General features: G+C 51.5%; 1 protein-coding gene across 2 annotated transcripts in view; it reads left to right on the top strand.

Moving 5' to 3' along the window:
* The window catches only part of cdk12 (cyclin dependent kinase 12), an 83,952-nt gene that overhangs the window by 34,383 nt on the left and 29,415 nt on the right, over positions 1 to 20,154 (top strand). For both annotated transcript variants that reach the window (XM_070864650.1, XM_070864649.1), the window contains exons 3-6: positions 6,695 to 6,871; positions 8,650 to 8,789; positions 17,454 to 17,624; positions 18,806 to 18,995. In XM_070864650.1, coding sequence (XP_070720751.1) covers positions 6,695 to 6,871; positions 8,650 to 8,789; positions 17,454 to 17,624; positions 18,806 to 18,995 — 678 coding nt within the window. The remainder of the gene's footprint in view (positions 1 to 6,694; positions 6,872 to 8,649; positions 8,790 to 17,453; positions 17,625 to 18,805; positions 18,996 to 20,154) is intronic.

The raw sequence follows: 20,154 nt of genomic DNA, 5'->3' as shown, positions 1-20,154 counted from the left end.
TTACAATGTAGGGGCGCAACGGTTATACATTTTCGGTACATGATACAATTGAGTGACATTCAGTTCAACCTATCCTCTTGTGATCCCTTCTCCCCTTTGTCCACTCAAGAGCCGACACCTGGCCTTCCTTGCCCAATTAGGTACGGGCAAGTGGTTATGTGTAGCAGCAACTGTTCAACTGTTTTTACACAAAGAGCTTTTTCACCCTTGTTATTGTTGCAATTTGACTGGTGTGACTAGCAAGACCTTGAGCAAGTCTGTTATTTGTGCCAATGTTGTAACATTTGCAGTCTGACATTCTTAATGTTATTCTTCCATGAATCCTTTGTTCACTTCACTGTCTCTATACATTTTCCCACATTCTCACAGATTTAAGTTCATGTAAAGTTGTCTACAGATTTGAAAAGTAATTGTCTATATTTAGCTGTGATGGGCTTTACTCTTTGAGAGCAACCTGCAACTGTCCGGACTCCTAAACAGGGGGAATAATGGGGAGAGACTAACAACAGACGGGGTGGAAAGACTAACAACAGACGGGGTGGAGAGACGAACAACAGGCGGAGGGAGAGACTAACAACTGGTGGGGAGAGAGACTAACAGGCGGGGGGGGGGGAGGGGGAGACTAACAACTGGCTGTGGGAGAGACTAACAACAGGCGGGGGGGGGGGAGAGACTAACAACAGGCGGGGGGGGAGAGACTAACCACAGGCGGGGGGGGGGGAGAGACTAACCACAGACGGGGGGGGGGGCGGGGAGAGACTAACCACAGACGGGGTGGGGAGAGACTAACAACAGGCGGGGGGGAGAGAGACTAACAACAGGCGGGGGGGGGAGAGAGACTAACAACAGGCAGAGGGGGAGAGACTAACAACAGACGGGGCAGGGAGAGACTAACAACAGGCAGAGGGGGAGAGACTAACAACAGGCGGGGGGGGGGAGAGACTAACAACAGGCGATGAAGGGGAGAGACTAACAACAGCCGGCAGGAGAGACTAACAACAGACGGGGGGGGGGGGGAGAGTAACAACAGACGGGGGGTGGGTAGAGTAACAACAGCCGGGGCGGGGCGGAGAGACTAACAACAGGCGGAATAACACAGTGGGGGGTTGGGGAGAGATAAAGGGTCTACAACAGGCCGGGGAGAGATTGCAGCATTCCTTGATGATCTGGCACAGATTGGGAATCCTTTGTTATAAGAACATAAGAAATAGGAACAGGAGTAGGCCACCTGGCCCCTCAAGCCTGCTCCGTCATTCAATAAGATCATGGCTGATCTGATCATGGACTCAGCTCCACTTCCCTGCCCGCTCCCCATAACCCTTTACTCCCTTATCGCTCAAAGATCTGTCTATCTCCGCCTTAAATATATTCAATGTCCCAGCTTCCACAACTCTCTGGGGCAGAGAATTCCACAGATTTACAACCCTCTGAGAGAAGAAATTCCTCCTCATCTCAGTTTTAAATGGGCTGCCCCTAATTCTGAGACTATGCCCCCTAGTTTTAGTTTCCCCTATGAGTGGAAATATCCTCTCTGCATCCACCTTGTCGAGCCCCCTCTTACATTATCTTATATGTTTCAATAAGATCACCTCTCATTCTTCTGAACTCCAATGAGTATAGGCTCAACTTATCTTCATAAGTCAACCCCCTCAGCTCCGGAATCAACCTAGTCAACCTTCTCTGAACAGCCTCCAATGCAAGTATATCCCTCCTTAAATACGGAGACCAAAACTGTACACAGTACTCCAGGTGTGGCCTCACCAATACCCTGTACAGTTGTAGCAGGACTTCTCTGCTTTTATACTCCATCCCCTTTGCTATAAAGGCCAACATTCCATTTGCCTTCCTAATTACTTGCCGTACCTGCATACTAAAATTAGGACTCATGGGATTGAGGGCAATATGTTGGCATGGATTGAGGATTGGTTAATGGACAGAAAATAGAGTAGGAATAAACAAGACTTTTTCAGGTTAGCAGGCTGTAACTAGCGGGGTGCCGCAAGGATCAGTGCTGGGGCCTCAGCTATTCACAATCTATATTAATGACCTCGATGAAGGGACTGAGTGTAAAGTATCCAAGTTTGCTGACGATACAAAGTTAGGTGGGAAAGTAAGCTGTGAGGAGGCCGCAAAGAGGCTGCAGAGAGATATAGATAGGTTGACTGAGTGGGCAAGAACATGGCAAATGGAATACAATGTGGGGAAGTGTGAAGTTACCCACTTTTGTAGGAAAAGCCAAAAAGCAGAATATTTTTGACAGGTGAGAGACTGGGAAATGTTTGCATTCAGAGAGAGCTGGGTGTCCTTGAACATGAATCACAGAAAGTTACAGGTACAGCAAGCAATTAGGAAAGCAGATGGTATGTTAGCTTTTGTTACAATGGGATGAGAGTATAAGAGCAAAGAAGTCTTACTACAATTATACAGGGCATTGGTGAGACTACACCTGGAGTACTGTGTACAGTTCTAGTTTTTAAAAAAGGAGGGAGAGAGAAAACGGGCAATTATAGACCGGATGGCCTGACATCAGTAGTGGGGAAAATGTTGGAATCAATTATTAAAGCTGTAATAGCAGCGCATTTGGAAAGCAGTGACAGGATCGGTCCAAGTCAGCATGGATTTGTGAAAGGGAAATCATGCTTGACAAATCTTCTAGAATTTTTTGAGGATATAACTAGTAGAGTAGGCAAGGGAGAACCAATGGATGTGGTGTTTTTGGACTTTCAAAAGGCTTTTGACAAGGCCCACACAAGAGATTGGTGTGCAAAATTAAAGCACATGGTATTGGGGGTAATGTATTGACGTGGGTAGAGAACTGGTTGGCAGACAGGAAGCAGAGAGTCGGGATAAACAGGTCCTTTTTAGAATGGCAGGCAGTGACTAGTGGGGTGCCGCAGGGCTCAGTGCTGGGACCCCAGCTATTTACACTATACATCAATGATTTAGATGAAGGAATTGAGTGTAATATCTCCAAGTTTGCAGATGACACTAAACTGGGTGGCGGTGTGTGTTGTAAGGAGGATGCTAAGAGGCTGCAGGGTGATTGGGACAGGTTAGGTGAGTGGGCAAATGCATGGCAGATGCAGTATAATGTGGATAAACGTGAGGTTATCCACTTTGGTGGCAAAAACATGAAGGCAGAATATTATCTGAATGGCGGCAGATTAGGAAAAGGGGAGGTGCAACGAGATCTGGGTGTCATGGTACATCAGTCATTGAAGGTTGGCATGCAGGTACAGCAGGCGGAGAAGAAGGCAAATGGTATGTTAGCCTTCATAGCTAGGGGATTTGAGTATAGGAGCAGGGAGGTCTCACTGCAGTTGTACAGGGCCTTGATGAGGCCTCACCTGGAATATTGTTTCAGTTTTGGTCTCCTAATCTGAGGAAGGACGTTCTTGCTATTGAGGGAGTGCAGTGAAGGTTCACCAGACTGATTCCTGGAATGGCAGGACTGACGTATGAGGAGAGACTGGAACGACTGGGCCTGTATTCACTGGAGTTTAGAACAATGAGAGGGGATCTCATAGAAACATAAAATTCTGATGGGACGGGACAGGTTAGATGTTGGAAGAATGTTCCTGATGTTGGGGAAGTCCAGAACCAGGGGTCACAGTCTCAGGATAAGGGGTAAGCCATTTAGGACCAAGATGAGGAGAAACTTCTTCACTCAGAGAGTTGTTAACCTGTGGAATTCTCTACCGCAGAGAGTTGTTGATACCAGTTCGTTAGATATATTCAAGAGGGAGTTAGATATGGCCCTTACGGCTAAAGGGATGAAGGGGTATGGAGAGAAAGCAGGAAAGGGGTACTGAGGAAATGATCAGCCATGATCTTATTGAATGGTGGTGCAGGCTTGAAGGGCCGAATGGCCTACACCTGCATCTATTTTCTATGTTTCTATGGTCTCCTTACCCAAGGAAAGACATACTTGCTTTAGGGGGAGTGCAACAAAAGTTCACTGGACTGATTCGTGGGATGAGGGGATTGCCCTATGAGGAGAGATTAAGTAGACTGTGTCTATATTAAAGTTTAGGAGAATGACAGGTGATCTATTTGAAACATATAAAATTGTTAAGGGGATTAACAGGGCTAGGGAATCTAGAACACGGGGTCACAGTCTCAGAATAAGGGATTGGCCATTTAGGACTGAGATGAGAAATTTCTTCACGCAAAGGGTTGTGAATGTTTGGAATTCTCTACCCCAGAGAGCTGTGGATGCTCAGTCATTGAGTTTATTCAAGACCGAGGTCGATAAATGTTTTGGAATTACGGGATATGGTGATAGTGCGGGAAGGTGGAGTTGAGGTCGAAGATCAGCCATGATCTTGTTGAATGGCTGAGCAGGTTTGAAGGGCAAAATGGCCTACTCCTGTTCCTATTACCTCCTTATGTAAGTAAAGTAACAAAAGATGTGCCTGGAAGAGGTATAAATGGGAATATCACAACAGCTGACATCCGAAAAAAATGGGAGCAGTGGTTATAATCTGAAACTGTTGAACTCAATGTTGAGTCCAGAAGGGCGTAAAGTGACTAAACGAAAGATGAGGTGCTGTTCGTCAAATTTACGTTGAGCTCCATTGGGACAGTGTAGGAGGCCGAGGTCAGAGTGGGAGTGGAGCGGAGAATTAAAGTGACAGGCGACCGGAAGCTCAGGGTCACTCTTACAGACTGAATTTGCTTTTGGTCTCCCCAATACCATGACCACATCGTGAGCAGCGAATACAGTATACTAAATTGAAAGAAGTACTAGTGGGTACTTCGGTGTTTCACCTGGAAGGAGTGTTTGGGCCCTGGACAGTGGGAAGGGAGGAGGTAAAAGACAGGTGTTGCATCTCCTGCACTTCCACGGGAAGGTGTCGTGGGAAGGGGAGGGGGTGCTGGGGGTGACTGCGGAATGGACCAGGGTGTCGCGGAGGGAGCGGTCCCTTCGGAACACTGAGGGGGGAGGGGAAGATGTGATTGGTGGTGGGATTGTGCTGAAGATGGCGGAGGATGATCTATTGAATGTGGAGGCTGGTGGGGTGAAGGGTGAGGACAAGGTGAACCCTGTCATAGTCCGGGGAGGGAGGGAAGGGGTGAGAGCACAAGTGAGGGAAATGGAACAGACACGGTCGAGGGGCCTGTCAACCACAGTAGAGGGGAACCCTCGGTTGAGGAAAAAGGAAGACATATCGGAAGCACTAGTATGGAAGGTGGTGTTGTCAGAACAGATGCGGCGGAGTGTAGTCCCGGTAGCTGTGGGAGTCAGTGAATGTTTGTCGATAACCTATCCCCGGAAATGGAGACAGAGAAGCCGATGAAGGGAAGGGAAGAGTCGGAGATGGACCATGTGAAGGCGAGAGAAGAGTGGAAATTGGAAGCAAAGTTGATGAAATGTTCACGTTTGGGGCGAGAGTGGAAAACGGCACCGATACAGTCATCAATGTCCCGGAAAAAGAGGTGAGGGAGGGGACCCGGGTAGTGCCACATATCCCATCAAAAGGCGGGCGTAGCCAGGACCCATACAGGTTCCATAGCAACACCTTTAGTTTGGAGGAACTGAGTTGTGAGTCAAAGGAGAAGTTGTTTAATATGAGAACAAGTCCAGCCAGGCGAAGGAAGGTGGTGGATTGGGACTGGTTGGGATTCTCTTCAAGGAAGAAGTGCAGCGCCCTCAGGCCATTCTGGTGGGGGGTGGAGGTGTAGCGGGATTGGATGTCCACGGTGAAAATCCTTTTTAAGATCCTTACGTAGTAAAATGGATTAAAGTTACTGTGTTTCTCTCTGTTCCAGATGTGTTTTAATGTGATTGCAACTGATCCTTAACATTGTGTTTTTATTGCTATTCCCCGTGAAGCATTGCCTGCTGTTAATGGCACAGGAGGGGTCCAGAGTGTGGAAGGTCTTCACTGACCCCGGGATATAGTGGGAGCCGCTTCCCCCCCACCCTCGCTCCCCCCCACTCGACCCCTCCCCACCCGCCGCTCTCCCGCTCCCCCAGCGAAAGCACCGAGTCAAACCCCGCCAAGTGCCATCACCAGATTTGAGGAATTCTGCAATGTGCTGTTCTTTATTAGTGCCCCACCACCCCCCCATCGTCGCCAACACCCTCCCACCACCACTCGCCCCCTCACCACCTGCCCCCTCACCACCAACCCCCTCGTCGCCAACACCCTCCCACCACCACTCGCCCCCTCACCACCTGCCCCCTCACCACCACCCCCCCTCGCCGCCAACCCCCCTCGCCGCCAACCCCCCTCGCCGCCAACCCCCCTCGCCGCCAACCCCCCTCGCCGCCAACCCCCCTCGCCGCCAACCCCCCTCGCCGCCAACCCCCCTCGCCGCCAACCCCCCTCGCCGCCAACCCCCCTCGCCGCCAACCCCCCTCGCCGCCAACCCCCCTCGCCGCCAACCCCCCTCGCCGCCAACCCCCCTCGCCGCCAACCCCCCTCGCCGCCAACCCCCCTCGCCGCCAACACCCCTCGCCGCCAACACCCCTCGCCGCCAACCCCCCTCGCCGCCAACACCCTCCCACCAACACTCGCCCCCTCACCACCACCCCCCCCAGTGTCGTGCACCTCCCCATCGCCGCAACCCCCTCCCCCCACTGCCACCATCCCGGTGCCGCGCTCATCCCTCCCCCGAGCGCCGCGCACCCACCCGCCCCCCCCCCCCCCCCCCCCAATCCTGTGATGTAACACTGTTTCTGTTTCAGTCCGAAGGAGATCCATCCAGTAAAACCTGCCAAGAAAGACAGAGACCAAAGAACACGGCATTTGCTGGCAGACCTTCCACTTCCCCCAGAACTGCCAGGAACGGACCCCTCCCCACCAGATTCTCCGGAGCAGAAGACCCCGCCTCCACCTCAACCGGTCCTTAAAAAGAGGCCAAAGTAAGAATATCGAAGGAATGAGAGTTTAGTTAAACATCCCACTGATGCTGGGCCACTGCCTGCAATGGTTTCCTGAAGGGGACTTTCTGTCATTTGTTGCTCAGGCAGCTGGGAGTTGTGATCATTCTTAACCGTGACGTTTACATGAGTTGTGTGCGGAGCATCACCATGAATCCAGGCTGTAAAACTACCCCAGTGAGAGTCAGTGGAACTGTACCTCAGTAAGAGTCAGTATGTGTGGAATTCTATCCCAGTGAGAGTCAGTGTGTGGGACCCGTATCCCAGTGAGAGTCAGTGTGTGGGACCCGTACCCCAGTGAGAGTCAGTGTGTGGGACCCGTACCCCAGTGAGAGTCAGCGTGTGTGGAACTTTACGCCAATGAGAGTCAGTGTGTGTGGGACCAGTACCCCAGTGAGAGTCAGTGTGTGTGGGACCCGTACCCCAGTGAGAGTCAGTGTGTGGGACCCGTACCCCAGTGAGAGTCAGTGTGTGTGGAACTGTACCCCAGTGAGAGTCAGTGGAACTGTACCTCAGTGAGAGTCAGTGTGTGTGGGACTGTACCCCAGTGAGAGTCAGCGTGTGTGGAACTTTACGCCAATGAGAGTCAGTGTGTGTGGGACCAGTACCCCAGTGAGAGTCAGTGTGTGTGGTACCAGTACCCCAGTGAGAGTCAGTGTGTGTGGTACCAGTACCCCAGTGAGAGTCAGTGTGTGTGGGACCCATACCCCAGTGAGAGTCAGTGTGTGTGGGACCCGTACCCCAGTGAGAGTCAGTATGTGTGGAACTGTACGCCAGTGAGAGTCAGTGTGTGTGGGACCAGTACCCCAGTGAGAGTCAGTGTGTGTGGAACTGTACCCCAGTGAGAGTCAGTGTGTGTGGAACTGTACCCCAGTGAGAGTCAGTGCCTGTGGAACTGTATCCCAGTGAGAGTCAGTGTGTGTGGGACCCATACCCCAGTGAGAGTCAGTGCCTGTGGAACTGTACCCCAGTGAGAGTCAGTGTGTGTGGGACTGTACCCCAGTGAGAGTCAGTGTGTGTGGGACTGTACCCCAGTGAGAGTCAGTGTGTGTGGGACCCGTACCCCAGTGAGAGTCAGTGTGTGTGGAACTGTACCCCAGTGAGAGTCAGTGTGTGTGGGACCCATACCCCAGTGAGAGTCAGTGCCTGTGGAACTGTATCCCAGTGAGAGTCAGTGTGTGTGGAACTGTACCCCAGTGAGAGTCAGTGCCTGTGGAACTGTACCCCAGTGAGTCAGTGTGTGTGGGACTGTACCCCAGTGAGAGTCAGTGTGTGTGGGACTGTACCCCAGTGAGAGTCAGTGTGTGTGGAACTGTACCCCAGTGAGAGTCAGTGTGTGTGGAACTGTATCCCAGTGAGAGTCAGTGCCTGTGGAACTGTATCCCAGTGAGAGTCAGTGTGTGTGGGACCCATACCCCAGTGAGAGTCAGTGTGTGTGGAACTGTACCCCAGTGAGTCAGTGTGTGTGGGACTGTACCCCAGTGAGAGTCAGTGTGTGTGGGACTGTACCCCAGTGAGAGTCAGTGCCTGTGGAACTGTACCCCAGTGAGAGTCAGTGTGTGTGGGACTGTACCCCAGTGAGAGTCAGTGTGTGTGGGACTGTACCCCAGTGAGAGTCAGTGTGTGTGGGACCCGTACCCCAGTGAGTCACCTTCAGGAAAAGAGGAACAAATATACTGCTGTTGACGGGAGGGTTTACTGATGTAGGTCATGGTTGGTTATTATTGCTGCTCATTATTTTCCAAACTTTTTTTTGAAAGAATCTGTTGCCCCCGCTATGGTGAGAAAAAGGAGACTGAGAGCGACTGGGGCAAGCGGTGTGTGGATAAATTCGACATCATTGGAATCACCGGTGAAGGGACGTATGGGCAAGTTTACAAGGCCAAGGATAAGGACACAGGTAACTGTTGATTCAGAGACTAGCGCTTTCTGACATACAGGAGCTGCAAAACATTGTGTTTTGTGGAGAAATTCTTTGTTCCAGAGTTGTGATTGTCTTTGCTTTGTGATTTGGTGGGTGGTGGAGTGACCTCTCAGAGTGCTGGTGTGTGATGGATTGTTTCCGTGATCATCAGCCAGCTGCTTATTGCTGCAGGCCAGAAGCTGCCCTCTGCTCACCAAGCCTGCCATTCGGCCCCTCGAGCCTGTTCCGCCATTCAATGAGATCATGGCTGATCTGCGACCTAACTCCATATACCCGCCTTTGCCCCATATCGCTTAATACATTTGGCTAACAAAAAGCTAGCAATCTCCAATTTAAAATTATCAATTGATCTAGCATCGTTTGCTGGAGTGAGTTCCAAACCTCTACCACCCTTTGTGTGTAGAAGTGTTTCCTAATTTCACTCCTGAAAGTCTGGCTCTAATTTTTAGACTGTGTCCCCCCCCTAGAATCCTAGAATCCCCAATCAATGGGAATAGTTTATCTCAATCTACTCTGTCTATTTCCCTTAATATCTTGAAAACTTTGATCAAATCACTCCTTAATCTTCTAAATTCCAAGGAATACAACGCTGGTTTGTGTAATCTCTCCTCGTAATTTAACTCTTGGAGTCCGGGTATAATTCTGGTAAACCCACGCTGCACTCCCTCCAAGGCCGATATATCCTCCCTAAGATGTGGTGCCCAGCACTGCTCACAGTGCTCCAGGTGTGGCCTCATCATAAGCTGTCCCTCGGAGTCGAGGATGACTTGCTTCCACACTAGAAATGAGTTCTCAGGTGACTGAAGAGTTCAATGCGGGACCGACAGTCTCTGTCACAGGTGGGGCAGACGGTGGTTGAAGGAACGGGTGGGTGTGGTGCCTGTGTTGTCGCGTGCTCCTTCCGCTGTTGACACTTGGCTTCAGCTTACTCTTGGCGAAGAGACGCGAGGTGTTCAGCGCCTTCCCGGATGCTTTTCCTCCACTTTGTGTGGTCTTGGACTAGGGTTACCCAGGTGTCGGTGGGGATGTTATATTTTTTCAAGGAGGCTTTGAGAGTGTCCTTGAAGTGTTTCCTCTGCCCACTTGGGGCTCGCTTGTCGTGTCGGGGCTCACTTGTCGTGTCGAAGCTCGGAGTAGAGCGCTTGTTTTCGGAGTCTCGTGTCAGGCATGCGAACGATGTGGCCCACCCAACGGAGCTGATCGAGCGTGGTCAGTGCTTCGATGCTGGGGATGTCGGCCTGAGAGAGAACACTGACGGTGTCCCTATCCTGCCAATGGATTGCAGGATCTTGCGAAGTCAGCGTTGGTGGTACTTCACCAATGTTTTGAGGTGCCTGCTGTGCATTGTCCATGTCTCTGAGACATATGGGAAGGCGGGTATCACCACTGCTCTGTAGACCATGAGCTTGGTGCCAGGTTTGAGGTCCTGGTCTTCAAACACTCTTCCTCAGGCGACCGAAGGCTGCGCTGGCACACAGAAGGCGTTGTTTTGTCCTCGTCGTCGATGTCTGCCCTTGTATACAATAGGCTCCCGAGGAAGGAAAACGGTCCACGTTGTCCAAGGCCTCGTCGTGGATTTTGATAACCGGGGGGCAATGCTGTGTGGCGGGGGCAGGTTGGTGGAGGACCTTTGTCTTACGGATGTTTAGTGTAAGGCCCATGCTCTCATACGCCTCGGTGGAGGTGTTGACGATGGCTTGGAGATCGGCCTCTGAGTGTGCGCAGACGCAGGCATCATCTGCGTACTGTAGTTCGATGACGGAGGATGGGACGACCTTGGATCTGGCCTGGAGGCGGCGGAGGTTGAACAGATTTCCGTTTGTCCTGTAATTTAGCTCCATTCCAGCGGGGAGCTTGCTGAGGGTGAGATGGAACATTGCAGCCAGGAAGATCGAGAAGAGCGTTGTGATGACACAGCCTTGCTTGACCCCGGTCCGGACGTGGAATAGATCTGGGGTGGATCCGTTGGTCAGGATCACGACCTGCATGTCATCGTGGAGCAGGCGGAGAATGGTGACAAACTTTTGAGGGCAGTCGAATCTGAGGAGGATGCTCCATAATCCATAAGTACATAAGAAATAGGAGCAGGAGTCGGCCATACGGCCCCTCGAGCCTGCTCCGCCATTTAATGAGATCATGGCTGATCTGATCATGGACTCAGCTCCACTTCCCTGCCCGCTCCCCATAACCCTTTACTCACTTATCGCTCAAAAATCTGTCTATCTCCACCTTAAATATATTCAATGATCCAGCCTCCACAGCTCTCTGGGGCAGAGAATTCCACAGATTTACAACCTTCAGAGAAGAAATTCCTCCTCATCTCAGTTTTAAATGGGCAGCCCCTTATTTTGAGACTATGCCCCCTAGTTTTAGTTTCAGCTATGAGTGGAAATATCTTCTCTGCATCCACCTTATTGAGCCCCCTCATTATCTTATATGTTTCGATAAGATCAACTCTCATCTGAACTCCAATGAGTATAAACCCAACCTACTCAACCTATCTTCATAAATCAACCCCCTCATCTCCGGAATCAACCTAGTGAACCTTCCATGAACAGCTTCCAATACAAGTATATCCTTCCTTAAATACTGAGACCAAAACTGTACGCAGTACTCCAGGTGTGGCCTCACCAATACCCTGTCCAGTTGTAGCAGGACTTCTCTGCTCTTAAACTCCATCCCCCTTGCAATAAAGGCCAACATTCCATTTGCCTTCCTGATCACTTGCTGTACCTGCATACTAACTTTTTGTGTTTCATGCACAAGGATCCCCAGGTCCCTCTGTACTGCAGCACTTTGCAATTTTTCTCCATTTAAATTATAATTTGCTATTCTATTATTTCTGCCAAAGTGGATAACCTCACAAATTTCCACATTATATTCCATCTGCCCAATTTTTGCCCACTCACTTATCCCTTTGCAGATTTTTTGTGTCCTCACAATTTTCTTTCCCACCCATCTTTGTATCATCAGCAAACTTGGCTACATTACACTCGGTCCCTTCATCCAAGTCATTAATATAGACTGTAAATAGTTGAGGACCCGGCACGGATCCCTGCGTCACCCCACTAGTTACTGTTTGCCAACCGGAAAATAATCCATTTATCCCGACGCTCTTTTTTCTGTTAGATAGCCAATCCTCTATCCATGCTAATATATTACCCTCAACCCTGTGAACTTTTATCTTGCTGCAGTAACCTTTTATGTGGGACCTTATCGAATGTCTTCTGGAAATCCAAATACACCACATCCACTGGTTCCCCTTTATCCACCCAGTTCGTTACATCATCGAAGAACTCCAGAAAATTTGTCAAACATGATTTCCCTTTCATAAAACCATGCTGACTCTGCTTGATTGAATCATGTTTTTCCAAATGTCCTGTTACTGCTTCCTTAATAATGGACTCCAGCATTTTCCCAACCACAGACGTTAGGCTAACTGGCCTATAGTTTCCTGCTTTTTGTCTGCCTCCTTTTTTAATCCCTCACGGTTGACAAAGTTGAAGGCTTTTGTGAGGTCAAAGGAAGGCCTTGTACAGAGGTTGGTGCTGTTCCCTGCATTTCTCTTGTATCTGCTGCATGGTGAAGATCATGTCCATTGTGCCCCTTAGTGGGCGGAATCCGCATTTCGACTCTGGGAGGAGCTCTTCAGCCACAGGGAGAAGGCGATTGAGGAGGATTCTTGCGATGACTTTCCCGGTGGTCGACAGCAGGGAGATTCCTCTGTAGTTACCGCATCCTAGCGTGATCTCCTCCTTCCAGATAAGGGAGATGTGGTCATGGATCCGCACCAGTAGTGCTTCTCCGCCATGTTTTAGCGCTTCGGCGGGGATTCCATCTGCTCCCTGGGCCTCGTTGTTCTTCAATGGTCGGATGGCCTTTTCAATCTTGTGCTGGGGTTGTGCTGAGATGGTGGCGGGTAGCATGCTGTGGGATGGAGTCGAGGACACTCACATTGAAGACAGAGTCTCGGTTGAGGAGATCCTCGAAGTGCTCCTTTCAGTGGGCCCTGACTGCCTCTCTGGTCTTGATGAGCACCTCTCCGTTCTTGGCTAGCAGTCCATAGGTCGACTTGATTGCACTGAAGAAGCCTCGCACGTCATAGTTGGTGCTGTTCCCTGTTGTCAGCTAGCTGCTGGATTTCTTGAGCTTTCTCCACCCACCATCTGTTCTTTAGGTCACAGGTTTTCTGTTGGACCTCGGCTTTCAGATGTCTGTAGAGCTGCTTTCTTGCTCTCGCGTTGTGTTGCTGCTTCCAGTCCAAGAATGCCTTGCGCTTGCAGCATATTCGCTCCTGGATCTCCTGGTCATTCTCGTTGAACCAGTCGGTGTTTCCTGCTCGAGTGACTGGGCGTCTCATCGCAGGTGCTGATTATGGAAGCCTTGAGGACAGACCAGGCACGTTGGGAATCTGGGTCACTGGGAGTCATCAGGTTGGTAGCGAGGCGCTGGCTGGATAGGGCTTTCTTAGCGGGAGTTTTGAGTGCTCTGGCGTTGATTTTCCTGCGGCATTGTTTCTGTTGCCGCCGCTGTTTTGGGGCTATGTTGATGACAGAGCAGGTTAGGCGGTGGCCCAGCAGTTGTCAGCTCCTGTCTTGGGTGATGCGTACGTCCTGGCGGTCTCTTGCTCGGACGATGATGCCAGAGCTTGGAGCGAGGGTTTTGCCATGAGATTTTATATTTGTCCCTCTGACTGAACAGGGTATTAGTTAGAACGAGGCCATGTTCTAAGCATTTCGTTAGAAGGAGGGTGTCGTTCCCTACCCCCTCTCTGTCGATCACACCTCCCCAGAGGTCTGTGTCCTTTCCAACTCTGGCATTGAAGTTGCCGAGGAGGATCAGCTTGTCGCCCGTTGGGACTCGGGACAGGGATTGTTCGAGGCTGGAGTAGAATTCCTCTCTAGTCTCGTCTGTAGCTTCCCGTGTTGGGGCGTACGCGCTGAAGACCGTAGCACACTGGTTCCGGGCTAGGGTGAGCCGAAGGGTCATGAGGCGTTCGTTTATCCCACGGGGTAGTCTGTGAGACGGCCCACTAGCTTGTTTTTTTACAGCGAAGCCAACCCCATGGAATGGCGTTCTGCTTCTGGTTTGCCTTTCCAGAAGAAGGTATAGCCACCACCTTGTTCCTTGAGCAGGCCTGCCCCTGCCCGCCGGGTCTCGCTTAGGGCGGCGATGTCTATGTCAAAGTGTCTGAGTTCCCGGGCAATGATGGTGATGCGGTGTTCCTGTCTGTCGCTGTTAGGGTTGTCCATGAGGGTCTTGACGTTTCAGGTCCCGAACCTCGTCTTAAAGTGTATATTATCTGAATGGCGGCAGATTAGGAAAAGGGGAGGTGCAACGGAACCTGGGTGTCATGGTACATCAGTCATTGAAAGTTGGCATGCAGGTCCAGCAGGCGGTGAAGAAGGCAAATGGTATGTTGGTCTTCATCGCTAGAGGATTTGAGTATAGGAGCAGGAAAGTCTTACTGCAGTTGTACAGGGCCTTGGTGAGGCCACACCTGGAATTTTGTGTTCAGTTTTGGTCTCCTAATCTGAGGAAGGACATTCTTGCTATTGAGGGAGTGCAGCGAAGGTTCACCAGACTGATTCCCGGGATGGCTGGACTGACATATGAGGAGAGACTGGATCAACTGGGACTTTAGACACTGGTGTTTAGAAGGATGAGAGGGGATCTCATAGAAACGTATAAGATTCTGACGGGACGGGACAGGTTAGATGCGGGAAGAACGTTCCCGATGTTGGGGAAGTCCAGAACCAGGGGACACAGTCTAAGGATAAGGGGTAGGCCATTTAGGACAGAGATGAGGAGAAACTTCTTCACTCAGAGAGTTGTTAACCTGTGGAATTCCCTACCGCAGAGAGTTGTTGATACCAGTTCATTGGATGTATTCAAGAGGGAGTTAGATATGGCCCTTACGGCTAAAGGGATCAAGGGGTATGGAGAGAATGCAGGAAAGGGATACTGAGGGAATGATCAGCCATGATATTGAATGGTGGTTCAGGCTCCAATGGGCCGAATGGCCTACTCCTGCACCTATTTTCTATGTTTCTAAAGTGTGGAAGATGCCTGTGCGTGAATTCTTTTAATATGGGCCGTTGCACACCGGCCACCACACGGGCGTGACAGAGCTAGGTCTTGGTCAAGTGGCAAGGCGATCCAAGACGACCGGAGACCAGGCTCTACTGTATGGGCCTAGTTCATACACACACACACACTCCTACTGTCCTCCTTCCTCCGTTCCACAGGAACTTTCTCCTCGAGATTCACAGTGTAGTCCTCGTCGGAACCTCACTGTTGGCCCGTGCTGTTCCTTTCCTGGGCCACTCCTTGGCCTCGATCTCACTGCTCCTGACCTCTGCTCTGGTCCCGACCTCTGACCTCTGCTCTGATCCCGACCTCCACTCTGGGACCCGACCTCCGACCTCCACTCTGGGTCCCGACCTCCACTCTGGGACCTGACCTCCACTCTGGGTCCTGACCTCCGCTCTGGGTCCTGACCTCCGCTCTCCATTCTGGGTCCCAACCTCTGACCTCCACTCTGGGTCCCGACCTCCGATCTCCATTCTGGGTCCCAACCTCCGACCTCCACTCTGGGTCCCGACCTCCAACCCCCACTCTGGGTCCCGACCTCCGATCTCCACTCTGGGTCCCGACGTCCAGCCTCCGATCTGGGACCCGACCTCCGCTCACTGACACCTCCTAGCCCCGACCTTCGTCACCTCCTGGGCCCCGACCTCCGACTCCTCCTGGGCCCCGACCTCCGACTCCTCCTGGGCCCCGACCTCCGACTCCTCCTGGGCCCCGACCTCCGACTCCTCCTGGGCCCCGACCTCCGACTCCTCCTGGGCCCCGACCTCCGACTCCTCCTGGGCCCCGACCTCCGACTCCTCCTGGGCCCCGACCTCCGACTCCTCCTGGGCCCCGACCTCCGACTCCTCCTGGGCCCCGACCTCCGACTCCTCCTGGGCCCCGACCTCCGACTCCTCCTGGGCCTCGACTCTTCTGCTGGGCCCGGCCTCGCTCCACAACACTCCATCAATCTGTTCCCTCCACTCCGGTGACGTCGGTATAGTTGCCCTCTTCGCCTTTGTCGGCCTTTGGGGACGGCTCGCGCTGCTCCCCGTGCTGCTGGCTCCTGCTCCTTCTCCTGTTCCCACCCAGATCGGGTCGGGATGGCCACAGTACTCCAGGTGTGGTCTAACATGGCTTTGTACAGCTGCAGCTTATACTCTAGTCCTCTAGATAGAAAGGCCAGCATTCCATTAGCCTTTTTGATTATATTCTGTACCTGTTCATGGCGTTTTAATGATCTGTGTTCATGAATCCCCAAGTCTCTTTGGACCTCGACTGTTTTTTTGCTTTTCACAATTGAGAAAGTTCCCTGTTCTCTCCTTTTTAGGTTTAAAGTGCCTACATTGAAATGCATTTGTCCCGGTTTTGCCCACTCGCTGAATCTGTCGATATCCCTGTGTAATTTTATGCTTCCCTCTACACTGCTTACAATGCCGCCTATCTTTGTGTCATCGGCAAATTTGGATATGTGGCTTTCTATCCCATCATTGAAGTCGTAAATAAATATGGTGAATAGTTGAGGCCCCAACACACATCCATGCGGGACACCAGTAGTCACATCCGGCCGATTAAAGTACCTACCATTATCTCTACTGCCTGTCTCCAGCCACTCAGCCAATTTCCTACCCAGGTCAATAATTTACCCTCAATTCCGTGGGCTTCTACCTTAGATAATAGTCTCTTATGTGGGACTTTATCAAGTTCCTTCTAGAAATTCATATAAGTAACACCCTGTTCACTACTTTAGTTACCTCTTCAAAAAAATTCAATTTTTCATCAGGCATGACCTACCTTTCACAAATCCATGCTTGCTTGCTCTGATCAGCTGAACATTTTAAAGGTGTTCAGTCACTCTACCCTTAATTATAGACTCTAGTAATTGCCCGACAACAAATGTTAGGCTATAGTACAAACTAACCTCACAGATGATCATCCTTTGTAGAACAGGTGAGGTAGCGAAGGCTTTCACTCTGAACTATCAGCCCTGTTAAAGTGTCTGGGCTGGTGGGTCAATGGCTTTGCACTGCAGTTTGACCCCATGGGACGTGGGTTTGGATTTCATGTCTGGGTTACAGTCCTGTTTAAAATGGGCAGGAGCTTGTATTGGTCAGAAAGCGATTTGCATTAATATCAGTTTCAAAGTTGCAGTTTAAAGTGTTTTAAGCGCTCCGTTTATTTCAGGTAGAAGTGCTTACTCGCTAGTTCACACCATGTTACGATACACTGAATACAAGAACAACCAGAGGGAAATAACACATGGTTAGAGTTCAGTTACCCTTTGTCTAGTTGAAACCTTCTTAATCCTCTTTAAATGGTGTGATGTTACAGTTTATACTCAGCACTGACTGAAGTTTAAATAAAACTAGTTGCATTGAATGGGGCCTAGTTTATTCAATAGTGATCTCCAACATGCCTGTGTTGTAGCGTAATGTAACAGCGTTACTCTGGCCATCGTATATAGCAGGGAACTTGTGCTTGCACCAATGCGGCCTCTATAAATGATGGGGACAGTACTTGCCCTGTGACTGGCCAGTTGGATAATGGAGGCTTTTTCTCTTCTGATAGGCGAGATGGTTGCTCTTAAAAAGGTGCGGCTGGATAATGAAAAGGAGGGATTTCCCATCACCGCCATTCGAGAAATCAAGATCCTTCGTCAGCTCAACCACACCAGTGTGGTCAACATGAAGGAGATTGTAACAGACAAGCAAGATGCACTAGACTTCAAAAAGGATAAAGGTACACGAATAGATGTTAGTGCGGAGCATGAGGTTTCAAAGGGACTCATTCTTGTAACCTAAAACATTGAGTGTCCACTTTCACTGTTCCCAATTACTCGCAATGTCATTAGTGCCAAGTAGTTACGGTTCAACAAAGTGACGCAGTGCGCAGGTTTCTGAGGTCACAGTTGTGTTGGTAACGGCCGTACAGTAGTGTTTGAGTTTGGGTCTAGTGTATGCGGACTGTGGGGGATCGGGCCCAGTGTGAGCTGTGGAGGATTGGGCCCAGGGATCGGGCCCAGTGTGGACTGTGGGGGATCAGGCCCAGTGTGGGCTGTGGAGGATTGGGCCCAGGGTTCGGACCCAGTGTGGGCTGTGGGGGATTGGGCCCAGGGTTCGGGCCCAGTGTGGGCTGTGGAGGATTGGGCCCAGGGTTCGGACCCAGTGTGGGCTGTGAGGGATTGGGCCCAGGGTTCGGGCCCAGTGTGGGCTGTGGGGACCACCTTGTAAGCATTGTAGCTGCTCATTAATAGATTCAGAACTTAGGCTATTTTACGTCTGGGTTGATGAAAGCAAGGGTGCGAAACGACATCAAGTTCACACCATCCATATAACGGTGCAGGCTCGACACTGTCCAGACTCCTCCCGCCCTCTCCTGTGGGACAGATTGCCCTCCATCACCCCGGCAATCCAGCACAACTCCAGGAGATCAGGGAACAGTTACCGTCTCAGAATTGTGACTAGCTGGAAAAGTCCTCTTCTTCCTGAAACTGTTTGAGGATCCCACCAACAGCACGGGAATGAATGAGCAGTTATTGCGTTTCTAATGGTGTTGGGTGAGGCACTGGGAGAGCTCCCTGATCTGGTGTCATGGGATCTTTCACAGGCAACAAAGCAGCTGTCGGCTCTAACATTGTGATCTGAAGGATGGGCCCTGCCAAAATGGCGACTCTCGGTACTGACTGAGGTGAGGGACCAGATAATGGACTCGAGTCCTGCAGCCAGGCTCGAACCCACAGTAACAGGTTCATGGGGAACAGTGACACCAACTAACACAAGCTAGCACTTGAACTCCAGCAGTAAATATTTCAGAATTTCACGCTACATTTTACAAGTAATTTTCTCGCGAGTATCCCTGTGCCGTATAACCGATGACAGTGACATGTCTCCATCTCAAATCTAATGGGATGTTTATGACAGGGGCCTTCTACCTGGTCTTTGAATACATGGACCATGACCTGATGGGTCTCCTGGAGTCGGGCCTGGTGCATTTCACTGAGGACCACATCAAATCCTTCATGAGGCAGCTGATGGACGGTCTGGATTACTGTCATAAGAAGAACTTCCTACACCGTGACATTAAATGCTCCAACATACTCCTCAACAACAGGTACCTACATGCAGGGCTGGGGGGGTGGGTGGTGTGGATGTAGGGGAGGGGTAGTGGGGGTTAATGTTGGGGGAGTAGTTTGGGGGGGTGGACGGTGTGGAGGGGTGGGCGGGCGATGTGTGTGGGGGGAGTGGTGTGTGTGTATGTGTCGGGGAGGGGGGGTGGTGTGTGTGGGGGGGGTGGTTTGTGTGTGTGTGTGTGTGTGTGGGGGGTGTTTTGTGTGTGTGTGTGTGGGGGGGTGGTTTGTGTGTGGGGGGGTGGTTTGTGTGTGGGGGGGTGGTTTGTGTGTGGGGGGGTGGTTTGTGTGTGGGGGGTGGTGTGTGTGGGGGTGTGGTTTGTGTGTGTGGGGGGGGGGGTTTGTGTGTGGGGGGTGGTTTGTGTGTGGGGGGTGGTGGTGTGTGTGTGTGGGTGGGGTGGTGTGTGTGTGTGGGGGGGGTGGTGTGTGTGTGTGTGTGTGGGGGGGGTGTTGTGTGTGTGTGTGTGTGTGGGGGGGTGGTTTGTGTGTGGGGGGTGGTGTGTGTGGGGGTGTGGTTTGTGTGTGTGGGGGTGTGGTTTGTGTGTGTGGGGGGGGGTTTGTGTGTGGGGGGTGGTTTGTGTGTGGGGGGTGGTGGTGTGTGTGTTGGGTGGGGTGGTGTGTGTGTGTGGGGGGGTGGTGTGTGTGTGTGAGGGGGGTGGTGTGTGTGTGTGGGGGGGGTGGTGTGTGTGTGTGGGGGGGGTGGTGTGTGTGTGGGGAGGGGTGGTGTGTGTGTGGGGAGGGGTGGTGTGTGTGTGTGGGGGTGGTGTGTGTGTGTGAGGGGGGGTAGTTTGTGTGTGTGTGGGGGTGTGGTGTGTGTGTGTGTGGGGGGGTGGCGTGTGTGTGGGGGAGGGTGGTGTGTGTGTGTGTGTGTGGGGGGGTGGTGTGTGTGTGTGAGGGGTTTGGTGTGTGTGTGGGGGGTGTCTGTATGTGTGTGGGGGGGGTGGTGTGTGTGTGTGTGTGTGGAGGGGGTGGTGTGTGTGTGGGGGGAGGGTGGTGTGTGTGTGTGTGTGGGGGGGGTGGTGTGTGTGTGTGGGGGGGTGGTGTGTGTGTGTGGGGGGGTGGTGTGTGTGTGTGGGGGTGGTATGTGTGTGTGGGGGGGTGGTGTGTGTGTGTGTGGGGGGGGTGTGGTGTGTGTGTGTGGGG

The sequence above is a fragment of the Pristiophorus japonicus genome, chromosome 21 (assembly GCF_044704955.1).
Source record: "Pristiophorus japonicus isolate sPriJap1 chromosome 21, sPriJap1.hap1, whole genome shotgun sequence".
Lineage (NCBI taxonomy): Eukaryota > Metazoa > Chordata > Chondrichthyes > Pristiophoridae > Pristiophorus > Pristiophorus japonicus.
This window is presented reverse-complemented; position numbering and strand designations above follow the sequence as displayed.